Source organism: Hemiscyllium ocellatum, chromosome 7 (assembly GCF_020745735.1).
Source record: "Hemiscyllium ocellatum isolate sHemOce1 chromosome 7, sHemOce1.pat.X.cur, whole genome shotgun sequence".
In the NCBI taxonomy this organism is placed as follows: Eukaryota; Metazoa; Chordata; class Chondrichthyes; order Orectolobiformes; family Hemiscylliidae; genus Hemiscyllium; species Hemiscyllium ocellatum.
Genome location: NC_083407.1, coordinates 47,681,394 through 47,699,676, shown reverse-complemented (window position 1 = coordinate 47,699,676; position 18,283 = coordinate 47,681,394). Strand labels below are relative to the sequence as shown.

Below are 18,283 nucleotides of genomic sequence, written 5' to 3'. Positions count from 1 at the left end.
AAAAGGATGGAAGATATAGACTGTAGGGAAATAGATGGTGACATCTTGCAAAATGTCCAGATTATAGAGGAGGAAGTGCTGGATGTCTAGAAACAGTTAAAGGTGAATAAACCCCCAGGACCTGAGTTCCCAAGAACTCTGTGGGAAGCTAGGGAAGTGATTGCTGGGCCTCTTGCTGAGATATTTCTATCATCGATAGTCACAAGTGAGGTGCCAGAAGACTGAACATTGTCAAACGTGGTGCCACGTTTAAGAAGAGCGGTAAATTCAAGCCAGGGAACTATAGACCGGTGAGCCTGACCTCAGTGGTGGGCAAGTTGTTGGAGGGAATCCTGAGGGACAGGATGTACATGTATTTGGAAAGGCAAGGACTGATTGGAGATAGTCAACATGGCTTTGTGCGTGGGAAATCATGTCTTATAAACTTGATTGAGTTTTCTGAAGAAGTAACAAAGAGGAGTGATGAGGGCAGAGCAGTAGGTGTGATCTATATGGACTTCAGTAAGGCATTCGACAAGGTTCCCCATGGGAGACCGATTTGCAAGGTTAGATCTCATGGAATACAGGGAGAACTAGCCATTTGGATACAGAACTGGCTCAAAGGTAGAAGACAGAGGGTGGTGGTGGAGGGTTGTTTTTCAGACTGGAGGCCTGTGACCAGTGGAATGCCACAAGGATTGGTGCTGAGCCCTCTACGTTTTGTCATTTACATAAATGATATGGGTACAAGCATAAAAGTTACAATTAGTAAGCTTGCAGATGACACAAAATTAGAGTTGTAGTGGACAGCGAAGAGGGTTACCTCAGATTACAACAGGATCTGGACCAGATGGGCCAATGGGCTGAGAAGTTGCAGATGGAGTTTAATTCAGATAAATGCGAGGTGCTGCATTTTGGGAAAGTAAATCTTAGTAGGACTTATACACTTAATGGTAAAGTCCTAGGGAGTGTTGCTGAACAAAGAGACCTTGGAGTGCAGGTTCATAGCTCCTTGAAAGTGGAGTCGCAGGTAGATAGGATAGTGAAGAAGGCGTTTGGTATGCTTTCCTTTATTGGTCAGAGTATTGAGTACAGGAGTTGGGAGGTCATGTTGTGGCTGTACAGGACACTGGTTAGGCCACTGTTCGAATATTGCATGCAATTCAGGTCTCCTTCCTATCGGACAGATATTGTGAAACTTGAAAGGGTTCAGAAAAGATTTACAAGGATTTTGCCAGGGTTGGAGGATTTGAGCTATAGGGATAGGCTGAAACAGGCTGGGGCTGTTTTCCCTGGAGCATCGAAGGCTGAGGGGTGACCTTATAGAGATTTACAAAATTATGAGGGGCATGGATAGGATAAATAGACAAAGTCTTTTCCCTGGGATCGGGGAGTCCAGAACTAGAGGGCAAAAGTTTAGGGTGAGAGGGGAAAGATATAAAAGAGACCTAAGGGGCAACCTTTTCACTCAGAGGGTGATACGTGTATGGAATGAGCTGCCAGAGGATGTGGTGGAGGCTGGTACAATTGCAACATTTGAGAGGCATTTGGATGGATATATGAATAGGAAGGGTTTGGAGGGATATAGGCCGGGTGCTGGCAGGTGGGACTAGATTGGGTTGGAATATCTGGTCGGCCTGGACCGGTTGGACTGAAGGGTCTGTTTCCATGCTGTACATCTCTACGACTCTATTTCCTGCTCCACAGGTGCTGCATGGCCTATTGAGAGCTTCCAGCATATTTGTGGTTGCATTTTCAGAAGGACAGCCCTAAAGGACTGAGTCAATGACTATAATATTCCTCCTGATTCTATGAACAGTATCTTAACAAAACAGACCCATACACGACAGGGTAGGACTACTGGTACTGATAGTGCTCAAAACTATGTTTATTATTAAAGTGTGATTGGCCATGGCTGTTTAATTCTGTGAGAGCTTTAGCATCTTACTGCCAGATTTCCTGGTCTATCAGAGAGTTGGCAGGATGACACACTGAATGTGACAAGTGAAGACTTTCCTGAAAAAGATATTCAACTGTACATTGATTTGAAACTTCAGCAACCATAGGAATGGGAAGGAAACAGGGGAAGGTTATCTCAGTTCTCATACCTTTTTCTGGAAGTCATGCTGTGTGATCTGAGGGCCTGAGTTGATATTTGACAAGATAGAGAGAAAAAAACTAAATCTAGTGAAGTAGTTGATAGTGGAAGTTAAATGTCGGGCTGTTGGTCCTTCAACGTGGAGACAGTGCAACATTATTTCCCAGGGCCTCAGGAGATTGGGTGAAATGAGTGGTGCCAAGCTCCACAATCTGACTTAGCCAGTATTTCCTTGTAACAGAGTTTCTCAAAACAACATACCTTGAAGCTACACACATTGCTCTCATTCGTTTTGCAACTTGCCTCAAAATCACCATTCATTCCATCAATCTATTTCTTGTATTCGTAATTCTCTGCTTTCTACAATTGCAGAGGAGAATACCGATCTCAAGGATGAGGCAGAAAAAAGGGAGGAGTCATGGAAAATACCTTGTGACAGCCATCAATGGCTCTTGGCATGTATGAGCTCCTAATCAGTGAGATGGCCATAGATGTGAGCAATGACCTGCTGTGTAATCCTGAACTTCCTGAGGCATTGACTCTCGTATGTAACAAGAAAGCTAATTGGCTTGTGTATGCTGTGTTAGAGGATTCAGTTCCATTAAGTTCTTTGAACATCTCCCTTGTGCGGAATGGTTGTGGTTGTGGAAAAGACAGCTGCTTGTCTGGGTGCTCTACATGTTGCTACTTCTCTTATACTTCATTAGAGATGCAAGTTAGAATTGCACAAGTTAGTCTCATGCCAAAGAGGAAGAAGGGTGGCAGCACAGAAATGCAGCTTAAGATGTACAAAGTGCAAGACAGCTGAATTGGCTACCGAAAGGTTGAAAATCATGTGTCAAACTGTAAGAGTTCACTCTCAGAAGTGGTATAAGCAGCAACCTTTCAGTTATAGCTTCAGTGGGGCTTCCCATCCTATCCATTTCACTGAACAAGCACTCCTTGTTCTGCATCAATCTCATTGAACCTAATGCAATGCAAAAGTATGTGTGGAACTGACACTGTCATAAAGCCAGAAGGCAAGTTTAATGTACTTTCCCAACAGTCACACGGAGGCCCACATGTTACCTGAAAACCATGTTGGTCAAATCCGAGAGTGGGTGAAATCTGCCAGGTCCAGATCTGGTGACATATTTTGGGATGTTATCCCTCAGACCCACACCTAACTTCACTATAAGTACTTTCTATGCGCTCCAATGATGTAATCAGTCCATTACCGAAAGAAGTCCATTGTGTTGACACAGTCAAAATACCCTATCTATAATTCAAGGTAGTGTGCACAACTGTTAACTTCTAAATTCTCATTCAACTGTTTACCATTACCACTCAATCACTCATTGAAATTTTTATATACATTCTGACTGCCCACATTCTTACCACATCCTTTTTCATCAGCTTTATCTCCACAATCATCGTCTCCATCACAGACCCAATTCTGATGAATGCAATGGCCATTGGGGCAGGTAAAATAATTTCCTGTGCAGGCTGGATAAACTGCCAAATACAAAAGTGTCACACCATTAACATTAAAAGTTACCACTTCTTAAATGTTAGAATATTGACTCTTCAGAGTATTAATATGTATTTTTATATCAAAACAGAATTTGACAAATATTACTCTAATTTTTAACCTTTGCCTATATAAAACAAAGTTAAAAATACTAAACCCAGCATGTTTCAACCTTTAAATATTTGCTTTCGTTCCAAGTTCATTATTCAATTGAACTACAAATGTATATTTTACATAGACTGGCTTATATATTTCCACTCAGAAAATTACTCTGTATCAATGAATGCTGAAAAGATGCTGCCATATGTTGCAATGCATCTGTCAGTTACTGTTTCAAACATTCTTAAGGACAGAAGGAGATGAAAGGACAGAAAAGAAAACTGGCAATTCAGTTTACTCCAACATGTTCCTTATAACTGGTTATGTAGAATCAGATGTTGGCCATATATTTCCCAGGAACAGATGCAGTGAGATTTCCTTGCTTTTATAATAAATAATAATAACAGGTCTAATCAAATCTCCTGCATCTGAAATATTTTGCTTTTATTCCATACTTGTATTCTCCATCCCTCTTGTAATAAAAGTCAACGTTGCTTTACCTTATTGCCCATCATCAATTTCCCTTCAGTAGTTAGGGGTGAGCTACCATCAAGTAGTGCAGTACAGCACAATGCTGTTAGGTAAGGAATTAAAAGGTTTTAAGGATGAGAGAGTGGAAACATATTTCCAAGCCAGGAAGGTGCGTGCCTCAGAAGAAAACTTGTTCGCTTGCATCTGTTAACATTGTCCTTCTAGATCTTGAGTTTGAAAGTTGCTGTTAAAGAAGATTTGATGGGTTGCTGTAGTGTACTTTGCAGATGGAACACACTGCTGCCACTAAATGTCAGTGGTAGAGGTAAAAAATGTTAAAGGAGGTGGATAAGGTGCCAATTAAGTGGGCTGCCCTGACAGAATAACAGATATAAAAGTAAAATGTGAAGATGACACACCAGGAATATAGAGATAGGATAAGTGAGTGAAAAAGGATTTCATAGATGGAGTACAGTTTTGGGGGAAATGTTGGGTTGTCCACTTTGGCAAGAAGAGTTGAAAACCAGAATATCATTTCTATTGAGAAAGAGACTATATGACCATTGTAATGCAGGGAGTTTGAGTGTCCATGCACAAGAATCTCAGTAAGGAAGCAAGCAGTTACAGCAAGTATTTAGAAAAGTAACTGGAATGTTGGCCATTATTACAAGGCAAGTGGAGGATGCAAGTAGGCAATAAAAGCAAACTACCACAGATGCAGGAGATGTGATCAGCCCTGTTGCTATTATTTATTAACAAAATAGGGAAGTCTTGCTACAGCTGAACAGAGCAAATGAGGTGAGATGACATCTTGTGTACTGTGCATAGTTTTGATGGCCTTTCTTTGTTGATGATACACTGCTGCATCTGTGCTTCAGTGATAAAAGAAATTAATGTTGAAGGTGATGAATAGGAACCAATCATGCAGGGTACTCTGTCCTGGATAGAGTCAAACTTTTTGAATATTGTTGGAACTGCACCTATTTAAGTATGTGGAGATGATTTCTTTTTCACTACTGACTTATGTCTTGTAGACAGTGGAGTGACTTTGATGAGTCAAGACTTCAGGAATACACCCACAACATCTCATGATTCAACATGTGTAGCAAAAGTGTAACTTAGTACTTGTTAACCCAGACCTGAACTTTTTCCAGGGCTTGCTGTATATGGACATGGCCAGCTTCAAAACTCCGGAATTATAAATGGTCCTGACCACTATGCAAACATCAGCTAATGTATATAGTTCTGACCTTATGATGAAAATAAGGTAATTGATGATGCAGGTAAAGATAGGTGGATCTAGGAAACAATCCTAACAAAGTGGTGAAACAAGTTCCTGAGGTTGAAATGATTGTTCTTCCAATAGCAAAAGCCATCTTTATTTGTGTTAGGAATGATTGCAGTCAGCAGAGAGTTTTTCCTCTGAATCTCATTTACTTCTGTTTTAAATGAGCTTGTTTATACCATATTGGATCAATCAGTGGCTTAATGTCACTCTCATCTCACCTCTGAAATTCAGCTATTTTGTCCATTTTTGTAATGAGGTTTGAAGCTGACTCGCCTGACAGAAGCCAAACTGAGCTACAGTAAACAAATTATTGATGTGCAAGAATTGCTCGATTCTTTGATAATCTGTTGAAACAACTTTCTGGCACTTTCTGATGACTGAGAATAGAATAATAGAGTGGCAATTGTCCCAGATAGGATTTGTCCTGCTTTTTGTGGACCAGACATACTTAGGCAATTTTGCTCATTGTCGGGTGGATGGTGATGCAGTGATCATACCACCAGGCTACCAACACTCTGGGGACCTGTTCAATTTTTAAAATAAATCTATAACATAAAACTATTAGCAATAATTATGATCATAAAATTACTCTTGGTTCTTGCAAGATGCCTCCCTGTTTCTTAATGCCCTTCAGAGAAGAAATTCTAGCATTGTTACCTTCTCTAGTCTGCAACTTCTGATCTACAATAAAAGATTGAATCAGAACTGACCTTTGTTCTATAACCAATAGTTTTTGCTATATCTAGTGGGCTCAGTCATTTCTCAATATCACAGGGAATGAATCAAAAGAGTTGAAGACTGAAATCTATCACTGAGGACATCAGGGATAAGTTGGGATTGACCATCTTTTGGACCTATCTACTCGAAAGTTTCTTACAAATTTTAACCTGTTGCCATGTGACATCAATGGATCCAGCATCGATACGGAGGACTGACAGAACCACTCCATCCCAAGTGTATATCATTGCATTCCCACTTCTCATGATTACAATGGAGCCTCGGACATTGAATTATACCTCACAGCCAGTGAATATGACTAAATCAGGCTGTTGCTTAACAAGTCTGGGTCAGCTCTCACCACCTCGCTACAAGTCCCTAGATCTTATTGCAGAGAACTTTGCTGGGTTGATTGGGCAGTTGTCTGTCCATTGTTATGTATAGTATTGTGGGCGGCACGGTGGCACAGTGGTTAGCACTGATGCCTCACAGCGCCTGAGACCCGGGTTCAATTCCCGACTCAGGCGACTGACTGTGGAGAGTTTGCACGTTCTCCCCGTGTCTGCATGGGTTTCCTCCGGGTGCTCCGGTTTCCTCCCACAGTCCAAAGATGTGCGGGTCAGGTGAATTGGCCATGCTAAATTGCCCATAGTGTTAGGTAAGGAGTAAATGTAGGGGTATGGATGGGTTGCGCTTCGGTGGGTCGGTGTGGACTTGTTGGGCCGAAGGGCCTGTTTCCATACTGTAAGTAATCTAATCTAATCTATGAGTGCCAGATGGCCTGTCCTGTCTTATGCCAACACAATGTTTCTGTTGTGCTTTTATACAACTGAGTTGTTTGCTAGGCCATTTCAAAGTCATCCACAATGCTGTGGATCTGGAGGCCAGACCGGGTAAGTATTCTGAAGGAGGTTAGTGAAAAACATTTTTTTAAAAACAATAAATTGCAGTTCCATTTCACCAGTACTAATTCTAGTTTCTCAGGTTTATTTAATTAATTGGACTTTAATTCTGCCGGCTTCCATGTTGAAATTTAAACTGAATTCTTCAGAGAAGTCAACCAAGTCTCTCTAATAACATAGCCATTATTCTACACTTCCATAACACAAAGAAATGTCCCAACACAAAGAAAGTTCAAATAACAGACTGATGAAACAACACACGCTGTTCTAAGTCTCAACACTGGGAAAGAGAAAATAAGTGTCAAAAAGTGTGGAGCTGGAAAAGCACAGCAAGTCAGGCAGTGTCCGAGGAACAGGAGAGTCAAAGTTTGGGGCATTAGCCCTTCATCAGGAATGTTGAGGGGAAAGGAGGCTGAGAGGTAAAGAGGGGGATGGAGTGGGGCGGGGGGGGGGTAATAAGTGGAAATGTGTTAGGTGCTTGCAGGTAGGGAGTGATTTTGATAAGTTGGTGTGGAGAGTAGGGTGGATAGGTGGGAAGATGGACAGGTAGGACAGGTCAAAAGACAGTGCCAAACTGAAGAGTTGGATCCAGGATGAGGTTGGGGGAGGGGAGATTTGGAAAAGGTCTTTGGGGCCTTGGATGGAGGTGACGAGGGAGGGGTGGGCACAGGTTTGACACCTCCTGCAGCAGCAAAGAAAGGTGCCAGGAGTAGAGGGTGAGTTGGTGGTGGGGGGGGAGCAGACCTAACAAGGGAATCACAGAGGGAATGGTCTCTGCAGAGCGCAGAAGTAGGTGGGGAGGGAAATATATTTCTGGAGATGGGGTCTGACTGTAGGTGGGGGAAATGGCAGATGATAATGTGTTGCATCCAGAGATTGGTGGGCGGAAGGTGAGCACCGGCGGAAATCTACTCTTGTCGCATTTGGAGGGATGGGTTTCAAAGGTGGAGGTCTAGGAAGTGGAGGAGATGTGCCAGAGGCATCGTTGATCACGTGGGAGGGAAAATTGAAGTAGAAGGCCAGCTGGCTTGTCCTGGAGTGGAATTGTTCCTCTAGTTGCAGATACTCCCAATTCTTTCATCTCCAAGTATCTGCTCCCAGGAGGAGCAATTCCACTCCAGGACATCCTGTATTGCCTCCTATTTCAAGGACCGCAATTTTCCCTCCCATGTGATCAACAATGCCCTCCAGCACATCTCCTTCACTTCCTGCACCTCCACCCCTCCAATTGCAAATAAGGATAGAACCCCCCAGTCCTCACCTTCCACCCCACCAATCTCTGTATCAGTGCAGTCTCCTCTTCCATTTCTGCCAACTACAATCAGACCCTACCACCAGAGATCTATTTCCCTCCCCACCCCTTCCCTCTGCGACTCCCTTGTAAGGTCCATGCCTCCCACCAACCCACCATCTACACCAGGCATTTTTCTTTGGCATTGCAAGAGGTGTAAAACTTGCACCCACACTTGCCCCCCACCTCCATCCATATCCCCAAAGCATCATTTCACATCCAGCACAGATTTTCCTGCATATCCACCCCCTCAAGTACTGTGTCAGTTGCTCCCGATGTGGTATCCTCTACATCGGGGAGAAAGGACGCCAACTTGCGGAGCAATTCAGGGAGCATCTCTACTCCACATCCACCAAACAAACCTTACTGCCCTGTGGCTGACCGCTTCACCTCCTCCTCACACTCCCCTAAGGACATGCAAGTGCTGGGCCTCTTCAACTGCTAAATCCAAGCCACCCAACAACCGTAGGAAGAACAAGTCATCTTCCACCTTGGGACACTTCAACCCCACAGCATCAATGTCGACTTCACTAGTTTCCAAATCTCCTTTGCTCCTACCTCATCCCAGATCCAACCCTCTTGGCCTGTCCTACCTGCTCATCTTCCTTCCCACCTCTCTGGTCTACTCTTCTATCACAATTACCCCCCAGCTGCATCTACCTATCACATCCCTAGCTACCCCCCACCCCACCCCACCCCACATTTATCTCTCAGCTCTTTTCCCATTACATTTCTCATGAAGGGCCTATGCCTGAAACGCCGACTCTCCTGCTCCTCAGGTGCTGTCTGACCTGCTGTACTTTTCCAGCCCCATGCTTTTCAACTCTAACTGTCCAGCATCTGCAGTCTTCGCTTTCTCCTACAGAGAAAATAAGTGTTTGTTATCTAACGTTTGTATCCTTGACAGATTAGTCAATGGATACAAATTGATTTATCTCAGTAAAACAAAATTCATGTGAAAAAGTGTTGTTCTTAGCCTGAAAATGAGTCTCTGCAAATGCCATTATATTGAAAAAAGTTTTAAACATCATATTGATCAAATTTCAATCTTATGACTACATTTGCCACAACATTTCAATATTTAGTTAGTATCTTTGTAGATGCATTTTCAGAATGGGGCAAGTTAAATGATAAATTAAGTTAAAATATAGGTTACTCAGTATTGTAATTGTGGGGCATCCAACTAGTTTATACGTAATAAGTTTATGCTGAGTACATCTAAACTATTTCAAAGTAGGTTAAAATAAAACATTGTTAGAATAAAATAAACGTCATACAATACCACATTTTTGTTCATCACTTCCATCTCCACAGTCATCATCACGGTCACATACAAATATTTCCGGGATGCATTCTGCATTGGCACATTGAAACTGACCGCTGTTACATCTCCGAGCTGCAAAAGATTAGTAAAGAGATGAGGACAAATTTGGAGGTAAGAAATGGGGAAAATAAATACAGCATTTATGCACCTTTCAGAATTCTACAGTGTTTTAAAATATAAAGGTCTACTATCTACAGCTTAATTGCTAGTGAATCACTAGTAAGATCTTGAACTCTGATAATATCAAGCTCCAGACTTTGCGGGGTTTGATGGCCCAGGTAGACACATACACCTTATGACTCTTGTGAAGTGTGAAGTGAATAAAAATAATTATCTGAATTCACATCTTCGTACATTGTCCGGTAGCCCCTGTTGTAAAAGTGTGTAATACGAGACTGTGAGTTGAGGGGAAAATACATTAAGAGTCACTATCTAAAGTCTCTGTCACTGGTGTAGAATGACAATTTTGGTGGAGTATCAGTTTTAGGAAGGGAGAAGAGAAAACTAGAAATAGAAAGTTGTATCAAGAATTTACTCTAACATGAATTTTATTTCACTACAATACAAAACATTGGGAGTACAGTCAAAGATTAAGGTGTAACTATTAAGCTTCAGGAAATAAAGCCAGTGAACATCCTCATTCCATCTTTGATAGCATAATTCAAATAGTCATCTGGATAAAATGGCTAAAATTCCCAATCAGCTTAGGTGAATGAAGCGTATTAAAACTACAGTCATTGCTGAAAGTTAGGAATCCATTTTTTTTAAACAAAAGTGTCAATATCATTTTCTATTGTTGTTTGGTTAGAATTTGAGTATCTCTTTAAAAAAAACATTTTGTCGAAGCTTTTTATCTTACACTCATCAGAACAATCTATAAATACCATTGCAAGGGGCAAACAAACATTTATCCTACATGATAGGAGGATGCTGATTGAGATAATGAAAGAATATGAAGTAATAAGGAAACAAAATGTGCTTGTGAGTTTAGGAGCATGGCCAGTGTTTCATTGTGTCTGCATATCCATGTCTTTAACAGGTGATTTGTTACAGTCAGGCAGTTAGGATCTAAACATCAGAAAAGAAGAACATACTGCAATTGCTTTCATCTGTTCCATCCCTGCAGTTCAACACTCCATCACAGTGTTGGCTAGAGTTGTAACAGGCTCCATTTGAGCATTCCATTTGGGTGCAAATAGGGTAACCTAATGCAAAAAAAATTAAGGCAGGTTACACATTTACTGAATATTCTCCAAATTAACAGGTCATACATATAGGATGTATATGTTGGGTGTGGATGCCGTACATTTTACTGCTTAAGTGAAGACTCAAAATGACCTAAACATCTAAAGATTTTTGCAAACTTTTTAATCTTTAAAAATTGATCTGACATGTAACAGTTACCTTAATTCCCTGAATTTTCAATCCAAATTGAATCTTGAAATCATGTGATACAGATGGAAACCATTCAACATGTACCATCTGTGCCCACATTCTGCACTTGATTAAATCAAGATCGAATTTTTATTCTCATAATCTTCACTGCAGCCTAAACCAATATTTTGTGAAGATTCATCTTTCCAATTTGTATTCTATACACTATTTATTTATATTTTTTGAACATTTTTATCAACCTAAACAAAAACATAGCACTTGAAAAACTCAGTAGACTGACAGCATATTTAGAGAGAGAAATAGTGTTAACGTGAGTCCAATATCTCTCTCTCCTTCAGAACAAAATTTTATCAATTAACATGTCTCCTTGCTCTTAATATTTTGTACACCTCACTCTAAGTCTACCTTTCTAAGCTTTTAAAGATTTGCATCTCAGGTATATGTATTTCTAAAAGGATACTAGCTCAATAAAACTTAAATTAACTGCTATTAATGATTTATTTTCAGAAGTTAAAATAGCTTTGAACAACCATTTTATCAACATGCAAGTCAGTTTGACTCCACTCGCAACATTGTCACCACCACTAGTTAGCCAACCTGCCTACAAAATGGAGGATGCATAAGTCAGATGAAATGACTACTATTATTACCGAAAGGGATACTCACCTGCTTTCAGATAAGATAGTGCCAAGTTTGGAAACAACTTGCTTATTTTACATTGTGTGTATTTTTATTGTGTTGCTTACAGGTATGTGAAAATGCACTTAGTGAATTCAAGTCTTAAAGAACTCCTAAAAATATACTTTTCTCTTCACTGTATCTTATTAGAAATTCTGAAGTGAGTGATTTATCTACTGACTCCTCTTAGCCTTTTCACCATGCACAAAGCATCTGGGCAAAGCTGCAATGTCACACAAGAAACACAGCACCTTCCAGAACAAATTATTTATAAGCATTAGTTGTTATGATTTGTTTTTATTGTTTGAACCTGCTCTAGATAAAGTGTGGATGTGGTAACTGTGTACAGCTAGAATTAGTGTCATTGCTTGATGCTTTGCATGGGGAAGGACTGAAAGGTTGAATGCAGATGCTCATATTCTTGATGGAACATCACTCCTGGAAGTGACAACAGTGCTCCAAAGTCTGATAATGAAAGGCACTACTCAATTTTTTTTAAATCAAATTGCAGCAAACATTCATTGAAAGTATGGACTGTCTATTGTAATTCGTTCGTTCTCTCCAGATTTATTATCATTTTAATTAGCTCTCATAGTTACTTAGCTTTACCCTTTGGCACAGACAACAGTGTTAATGGTTGATATTTCACTATGTATGCTCCATAATTTGGTGATTAAGTTCTCACAAGTCTGGAGCACTGAATGTCTCTCCTCTCCCACTCTCTTCCAGCAGATGATACTGTTCAACCTGTGCCTATTTCCTTCTCCTAATTCTCTTCCAGACTAGATGGTAACCTAGGAAGATCCCCATGACAATGACCAATCCTGCTGACTCTAATATAATCCTTAAGTATAATAGCACAGCGCTCACTGTCTTTGGGTGACAGAGGTCGAAAATGTGTGTAATAAATGGAAATAGAGCTTTGGTAGAATCTTGTCCAGAAAGTCTCCCGATAGGACTCGCATGTCCTCCGCAAACTTAGAATACTCTGTCAGTCTCTAGTAGCAAGTAAGGAATAAAAACCGAACATTGCTTCAAGTAACATAAGCAGTCCTCACCCCTTTCAGCTAATTTCTTTAAAAAAAGAGATCCTCTAATGCAGTGCCAGCCTGCAGCAGGGTATGCAAGCTCTTTAGTGAGGATTAGGAGCAATGTTGCTCAGTCATCAGAGCTTTGATGAACCTTGGGTGGCTGTTCCTAAATTCTGTCTTTCCTGTGTGTAAAATGTATCAAGCAGAGAACATACTCTGTGCAAATGGAATTAAGATTTCATCTATTAATCCCATTTGTAATGTTTTTTCTTAAACCCTTCGTCCTAAAATTTAAGGTTTTCATATCTCGAGTACTTAGTCTCTCTCCAGTATTCATCATGACATTTGCTAAGTGTAAGATATTTTGGGCAACAGATGACTATTACCAATGGCTCTTAAAGCCTGCCTTCACTGGTAATTTTCCTAATCACACTCTGAGGTTATTTTGGGGTAATTGTCAAAGATTGGTTGCTATCAATTCAACAAAGCATTACCATTATTAGCCCATGACTGTCAGGATGGTGGATGGAAAATTAAATGGAAATAAGTGCTTCTATCATTTGGCAATTCTACTTTTCTATTAACCAAATTGAAGATGGAAATATTTGGAAGATATGAGTTTTCAGTGGTTGAAAATCAACTTTTTGTAGAGATGTTCAAAAGCTCTTAACTTGTATGGTTAACCTAAAGAGAGGGCTGTTACTTCAATGTATGGAATAGTGGGTGTATGAGAATTAAGGAAACTTAATTTTCACTTAAAGTTTACCACATTTTCAATCATGCTTTTGCCTCCTATGATTAAATGCCCTTATTTGTACATTTTCTTAGTCAAATTTATATGGTTCCATGTCTAACTTGGAAGAGTACACCAAAATTGCCATATACAGAAACAGACAAAGAGAAACAGATAAAACACAAATATTATGAGTAGAGAAACAAATACAATCAGCAAAACACAGTTCTAGATTATCAGTCCAGATAACAAATTGAATGATTTGTTCTCACAATCTTTTTCGATTCTGTAATAATACCACATTGTTATCTCTGCAGCCTTAATCAGTCTCTAATCTGCTGGTTGATTAGTTGGACCCCGGGGCTTTCCTTTTCCTTTGCTTTAGAATTATTTCCTTCAGTGGCTCTAAATGTAGTTTTCCAGCACTTTCAACACAGAATTGAAAAGAGCAATTTCACAGAGAAATCAGACAGCGAGAGATATTAATGCAACTAGCTTCTGGGCGTTTCTTTGCATTTCCCTCACAGCGTCTGTGTTGGAACAATTTGAGAGTTGTTACAATGTTGAGCTCTCCTGAAACCGCAATTAATTGGGGTAATTTGTTCAGACTCATTGCTTCTGGACTCAAGGTTCCCAAAATGGAACATCATCTCACCTGTATCAATTAGCCACCACTTGACTTTCCAAATTGTGACCAACCTGTTGCACATTGTCCCCTTTTAATTACAGTGATCTTTTTCTAATTTTCACTCAATGGTTCAAAACTAAAAGGATGTAGCCCCATGCAACAATATCATTTTTATACTTTGGAAACTTAAACCTCATACTTCAAGCTTCAGTGAATTTGACTACTTTGATCCCTGTCATTTTGTACAACTATACACATTCTTGAGTAATTTTTTTTTGATGAGAGTTCTTAATCCAGGTCATTCCGTTTTAATTAAAATGAGACCATTTTATTCCACTGTACTGTCTTACATTTCATGTCTTTTTGCAAAAGGTTTGATTGTAAAATTTAATAACTTGTTAAATCTAGAAATTTCATGCTAAGATTATGTCTGCAATGAGCTATTAGACACATCAAAATGTAGAAGGAATTTTGAAACTGCTGTAGCATTTTAATCTGTCACTAACATTGCCTTACTGAAATCCAATAAGATCATAATCAGAGATAGGTATTTCTCGAATAGTGCCCTGAACCTGGCTGTAATTTCTATATTCCTTCTTTTATTTCACCTTCCATGTTTAATGGGTAAAACTATCAATCCATAGAGAGAAATCTAAGAGATAGCTGCTGATTCTGAAACATTCCACCTGACATGCTTTCCTTCACAAGAATGCCTCTTCAGTTCTTTCCAGATAGTAATCTGTTCTGTTCCTTCAACATCTTATTCATCTTTGTGTGTACCTTAAATAAAACCTTTGTAACATTAATCTGAAATATTTATGAAAACATCTTAAATGTAGCTATTGTTCATCTTATTTCTTATCCTAATCCATGTTTGAACAGGCTCGAAGATACACATCATGGCATTCAGTTAGAAGATGCTTGAAAATGACCTGAAGAATCAACGTCTTCTTTTCCCTGTTTCTCAAATTAGAGAGTTCCTAGTTTACAATCAATACTACAGGCAGGGTAAAATCAGAAATGCAACTTGAAAGGTCACAAATGTACAGTATGCCTTAATTGTCAGATAATCTATTATTATATAAATTCAAGGCCCACTAGATTTGCAAAAAGTTATTTCTTTAAAATCAAATACGTTTGTATGTTCGTGACTTATATTAAGTTACTTTGAAAAAAAGTGTGCAAATTGGGGAAGTGTGACCATATTCATAACATTCGTTCTTATTTCTTTGATTTTTTTTTCTTGATAAAGATATCCAAACCATGCAATTGACTCTGCAAACACTATAATGTCTTTTTAAAAATGGCAAAATCGTAACAGTCACAAGAAATTTAATAATACAGCATTTACATTTAATAATAGTGTTGCTGGAGGAAATGTGTAGTGGTAACTTCATTGGGCTGATCATCAAGTGGCCTAGCCTAATGCTCTGGGAAGATTAAGCTTCCAGTGAGCAAGTACTTTGTGCCAAGAATCTACTCAATAAAAATCTCCGTTCTGAGTTAGAGTTTGGAGGGTTCCAAATAACTTATGTGAGTAGTTGCCAAAGTATAATTAGAGGGAGTGAAACCTGCTCTTAGTCCTCGATAACTATAAAACTGACCTGCACCCAACCCACCCTCAGTCACCCACACTCATCAGCCCCTCCATATCTCCCAAACTACACAAATCATGGAAACAGAAATTTACAGTGTAGGAAGAGGTCATTCGGTACATCATTCATGTGCTAGTGCATGGAAAGAGCAATTGCACTTAATCACATTCCCACACTTTTTACATAAAACTGTCTAAGTAGTTCACCCTCAAGTGCTGGCTCAACCCCTTCTAAAATTATTATTGTTCACCTACCACTAATGTTTTAGTTAGAGAATTCCAGAGCTTGATGCCGAAGTGAACGGATGGGCACAGTCATCTGAGAGCCCAAAGCTATGGAAAGATGGGAATTCCAGATGTTAGACACTAAACTAAAGCCACTCATCTCAGCAGAAGCAAGATAAAAGCTTGAACTCATCATTGTAAACATTTCAGAGGAGATTTATAATGTCTCACAGGCCACATTGTCTGATAAAAACAAACAAATAAAGTATTAAACATCTCAGCCACAATCATAATGGGCTGCTGAGATACCCGTGTTGCCTCTATTAGGGTAAAGACCTACCACACCTAGTGTAACTCAGCCATTTCACAAGCCAGATGTTACATATTCAAGCAGCACAATGTTGCTTATGAGGTAGTTGTCTGCATTGAGTGTCCTTCATGGTATAGATCACATAATTACACACCAGCAGGCCAGGAAGGGAATTAGTATAGGAATCAATTTCCATCCAAGTATCCCTAATTTTACACAAAAATGAATTTACAGGTACTATTCATACTGAGTTACCGAGGCTACCTGTGCATAGTTCTTGTGCACTCGCAAAATTGTTCATTATTGTAGTTAGTCTCTTTACGTGCATATGGGTTGTCAGTTTTTCCTCCAACATTTGCTAGTTGGAAAAATTGCTCTCTGGTAATCTTTTCGACTAACTCTGTTGACTCACTGAATTATTCACTCAAGCACCTCTTTCCTTTAGCATCTGTCTCACTTTACTAATTTATCAGTTATCAGTCAATATGGCCTGTGAGACATTGCAAATCTCCTCTGGAATGTTTACAGCGACTAGTTCAAGCTTTCATCTTGCTTCTGCTGGGATCAGTAGCCTTAGTTTAATGTCTCACATCTGGAATTCCATTCTTACCATAGCTTTGTGCTCTCAGTTGAATTATTCCTCTTGGGGTGAGCATTATTCCATCACAGATCCTCAACATTACCTTTGGAGGGTTTCATTTTTGGATTGCCATCTGGTGTAACTTTACACAGGTCTGCGATGCTCACAATATTGCACAAAGACCCAGTGTCTAATGAATACTTCACATTCATTGGGTGCACTCGCTCTGCTGTCTTTATCTTAATAATTACAAACTATTTTTCTCTTTCAGAATTAGCTTGTCAATCCACCTTGGAGTGTGGATTGAATTATTCACATCTCTTGAATACCCACACTTGTTTTGTCAGAATCAATGTCCAACATCTCTGTAATAATTGTTTCTACAGGTTTGTCTGTCTTCTTTCTAGATAAAGATATTCAAAGTGGTTTCACTTCTGGCATTAAAACACTAATTTTCCAAGATGAAAAGGCTTTCATTTTTGTTTTATATGATGATCCATGCAATACTTACAACTGGCCCTTTTGTTTTTATCTTTCTATTGGTCCTTCTGTCAATGGCTGTTGCTTTTCTCCACACTGTTGCTCTTGAAAAGTTGAAGTTACTTATCACAAGAGTGAAAAGCATTAGGGAATTGAGAAATCTGAAACAAACTCAGATTCTGAAGAACCATAATAAACTTGACACGGTAACACCCTGTTTTTCTCTCCAGAGATGCTGTTAGACCTACTGAATTTCCCTAGCATTTTCTGACTGTGTGCCCAAACATGCCTGTTGTTCCTGTATATCTGCTGTAATTGTTTATTTACAAGCTCACAGCTTCTGCAAATGTTTCATACTCGAAGAGTCAGATTCTCTTTTCATAGTAGTCATGGTGTCATGGTAGAATTTCTTAGCCCAAGATAACTCCATTTTTGAGAAAACCATCTTTCAGGTGACTAAAATCATTGAATCCTATAAGTTAATACAGTCTCATATTTATCAAGATACTCTTTCTCATCTTGAGCTCTCATACTGAACACATACTTTTCATATGTTATGCTCATTTAAGTTCAAGGTTTTCAAAATTTAACCTTTTTTTTGTTCTTCAGAGTGATCTTGGGTGCAAAAATGCAACTCCTGCATATTAAGACTTAAGTTTATCATAAGGTAGTAGTTTTGCCATTATGTGTGGAAAAACTTGTCGGTTCTGTTTTATATTGCCTTTCATTTCAACTGGAGACAGGAAAGGAAAGGAGAATTTACAGCTTTTGTGTGATTTAGTGAATAAGTCCGTTGCAGTTGTTTCTTTATTTACCTTTCCTTTGGATGGTTTACAGCCCTAGTTAAGGCTTAACAAGCAATTTTGGAAGCTTGAACATGAACTTTTGCTTTTTTTTTCTCATTCTATTTGTAAACCTAAGTAATGAATATACTTTTAAAACCAGCTTAC

At 39.3% G+C, this 18,283-nt stretch overlaps 1 protein-coding gene across 1 annotated transcript in view; it reads right to left on the bottom strand.

Annotated features, from left to right (window-relative positions):
• Window positions 1-18,283, bottom strand: part of lrp2a (low density lipoprotein receptor-related protein 2a) — a 290,923-nt gene that overhangs the window by 235,316 nt on the left and 37,324 nt on the right. The window contains exons 6-9 of the mRNA XM_060827752.1: window positions 10,774-10,884; window positions 9,638-9,751; window positions 3,455-3,571; window positions 1,665-1,668 (exon numbers count right to left, since the gene is read on the bottom strand). Of these exons, the coding sequence (XP_060683735.1) occupies window positions 1,665-1,668; window positions 3,455-3,571; window positions 9,638-9,751; window positions 10,774-10,884 (346 nt within the window). The remainder of the gene's footprint in view (window positions 1-1,664; window positions 1,669-3,454; window positions 3,572-9,637; window positions 9,752-10,773; window positions 10,885-18,283) is intronic.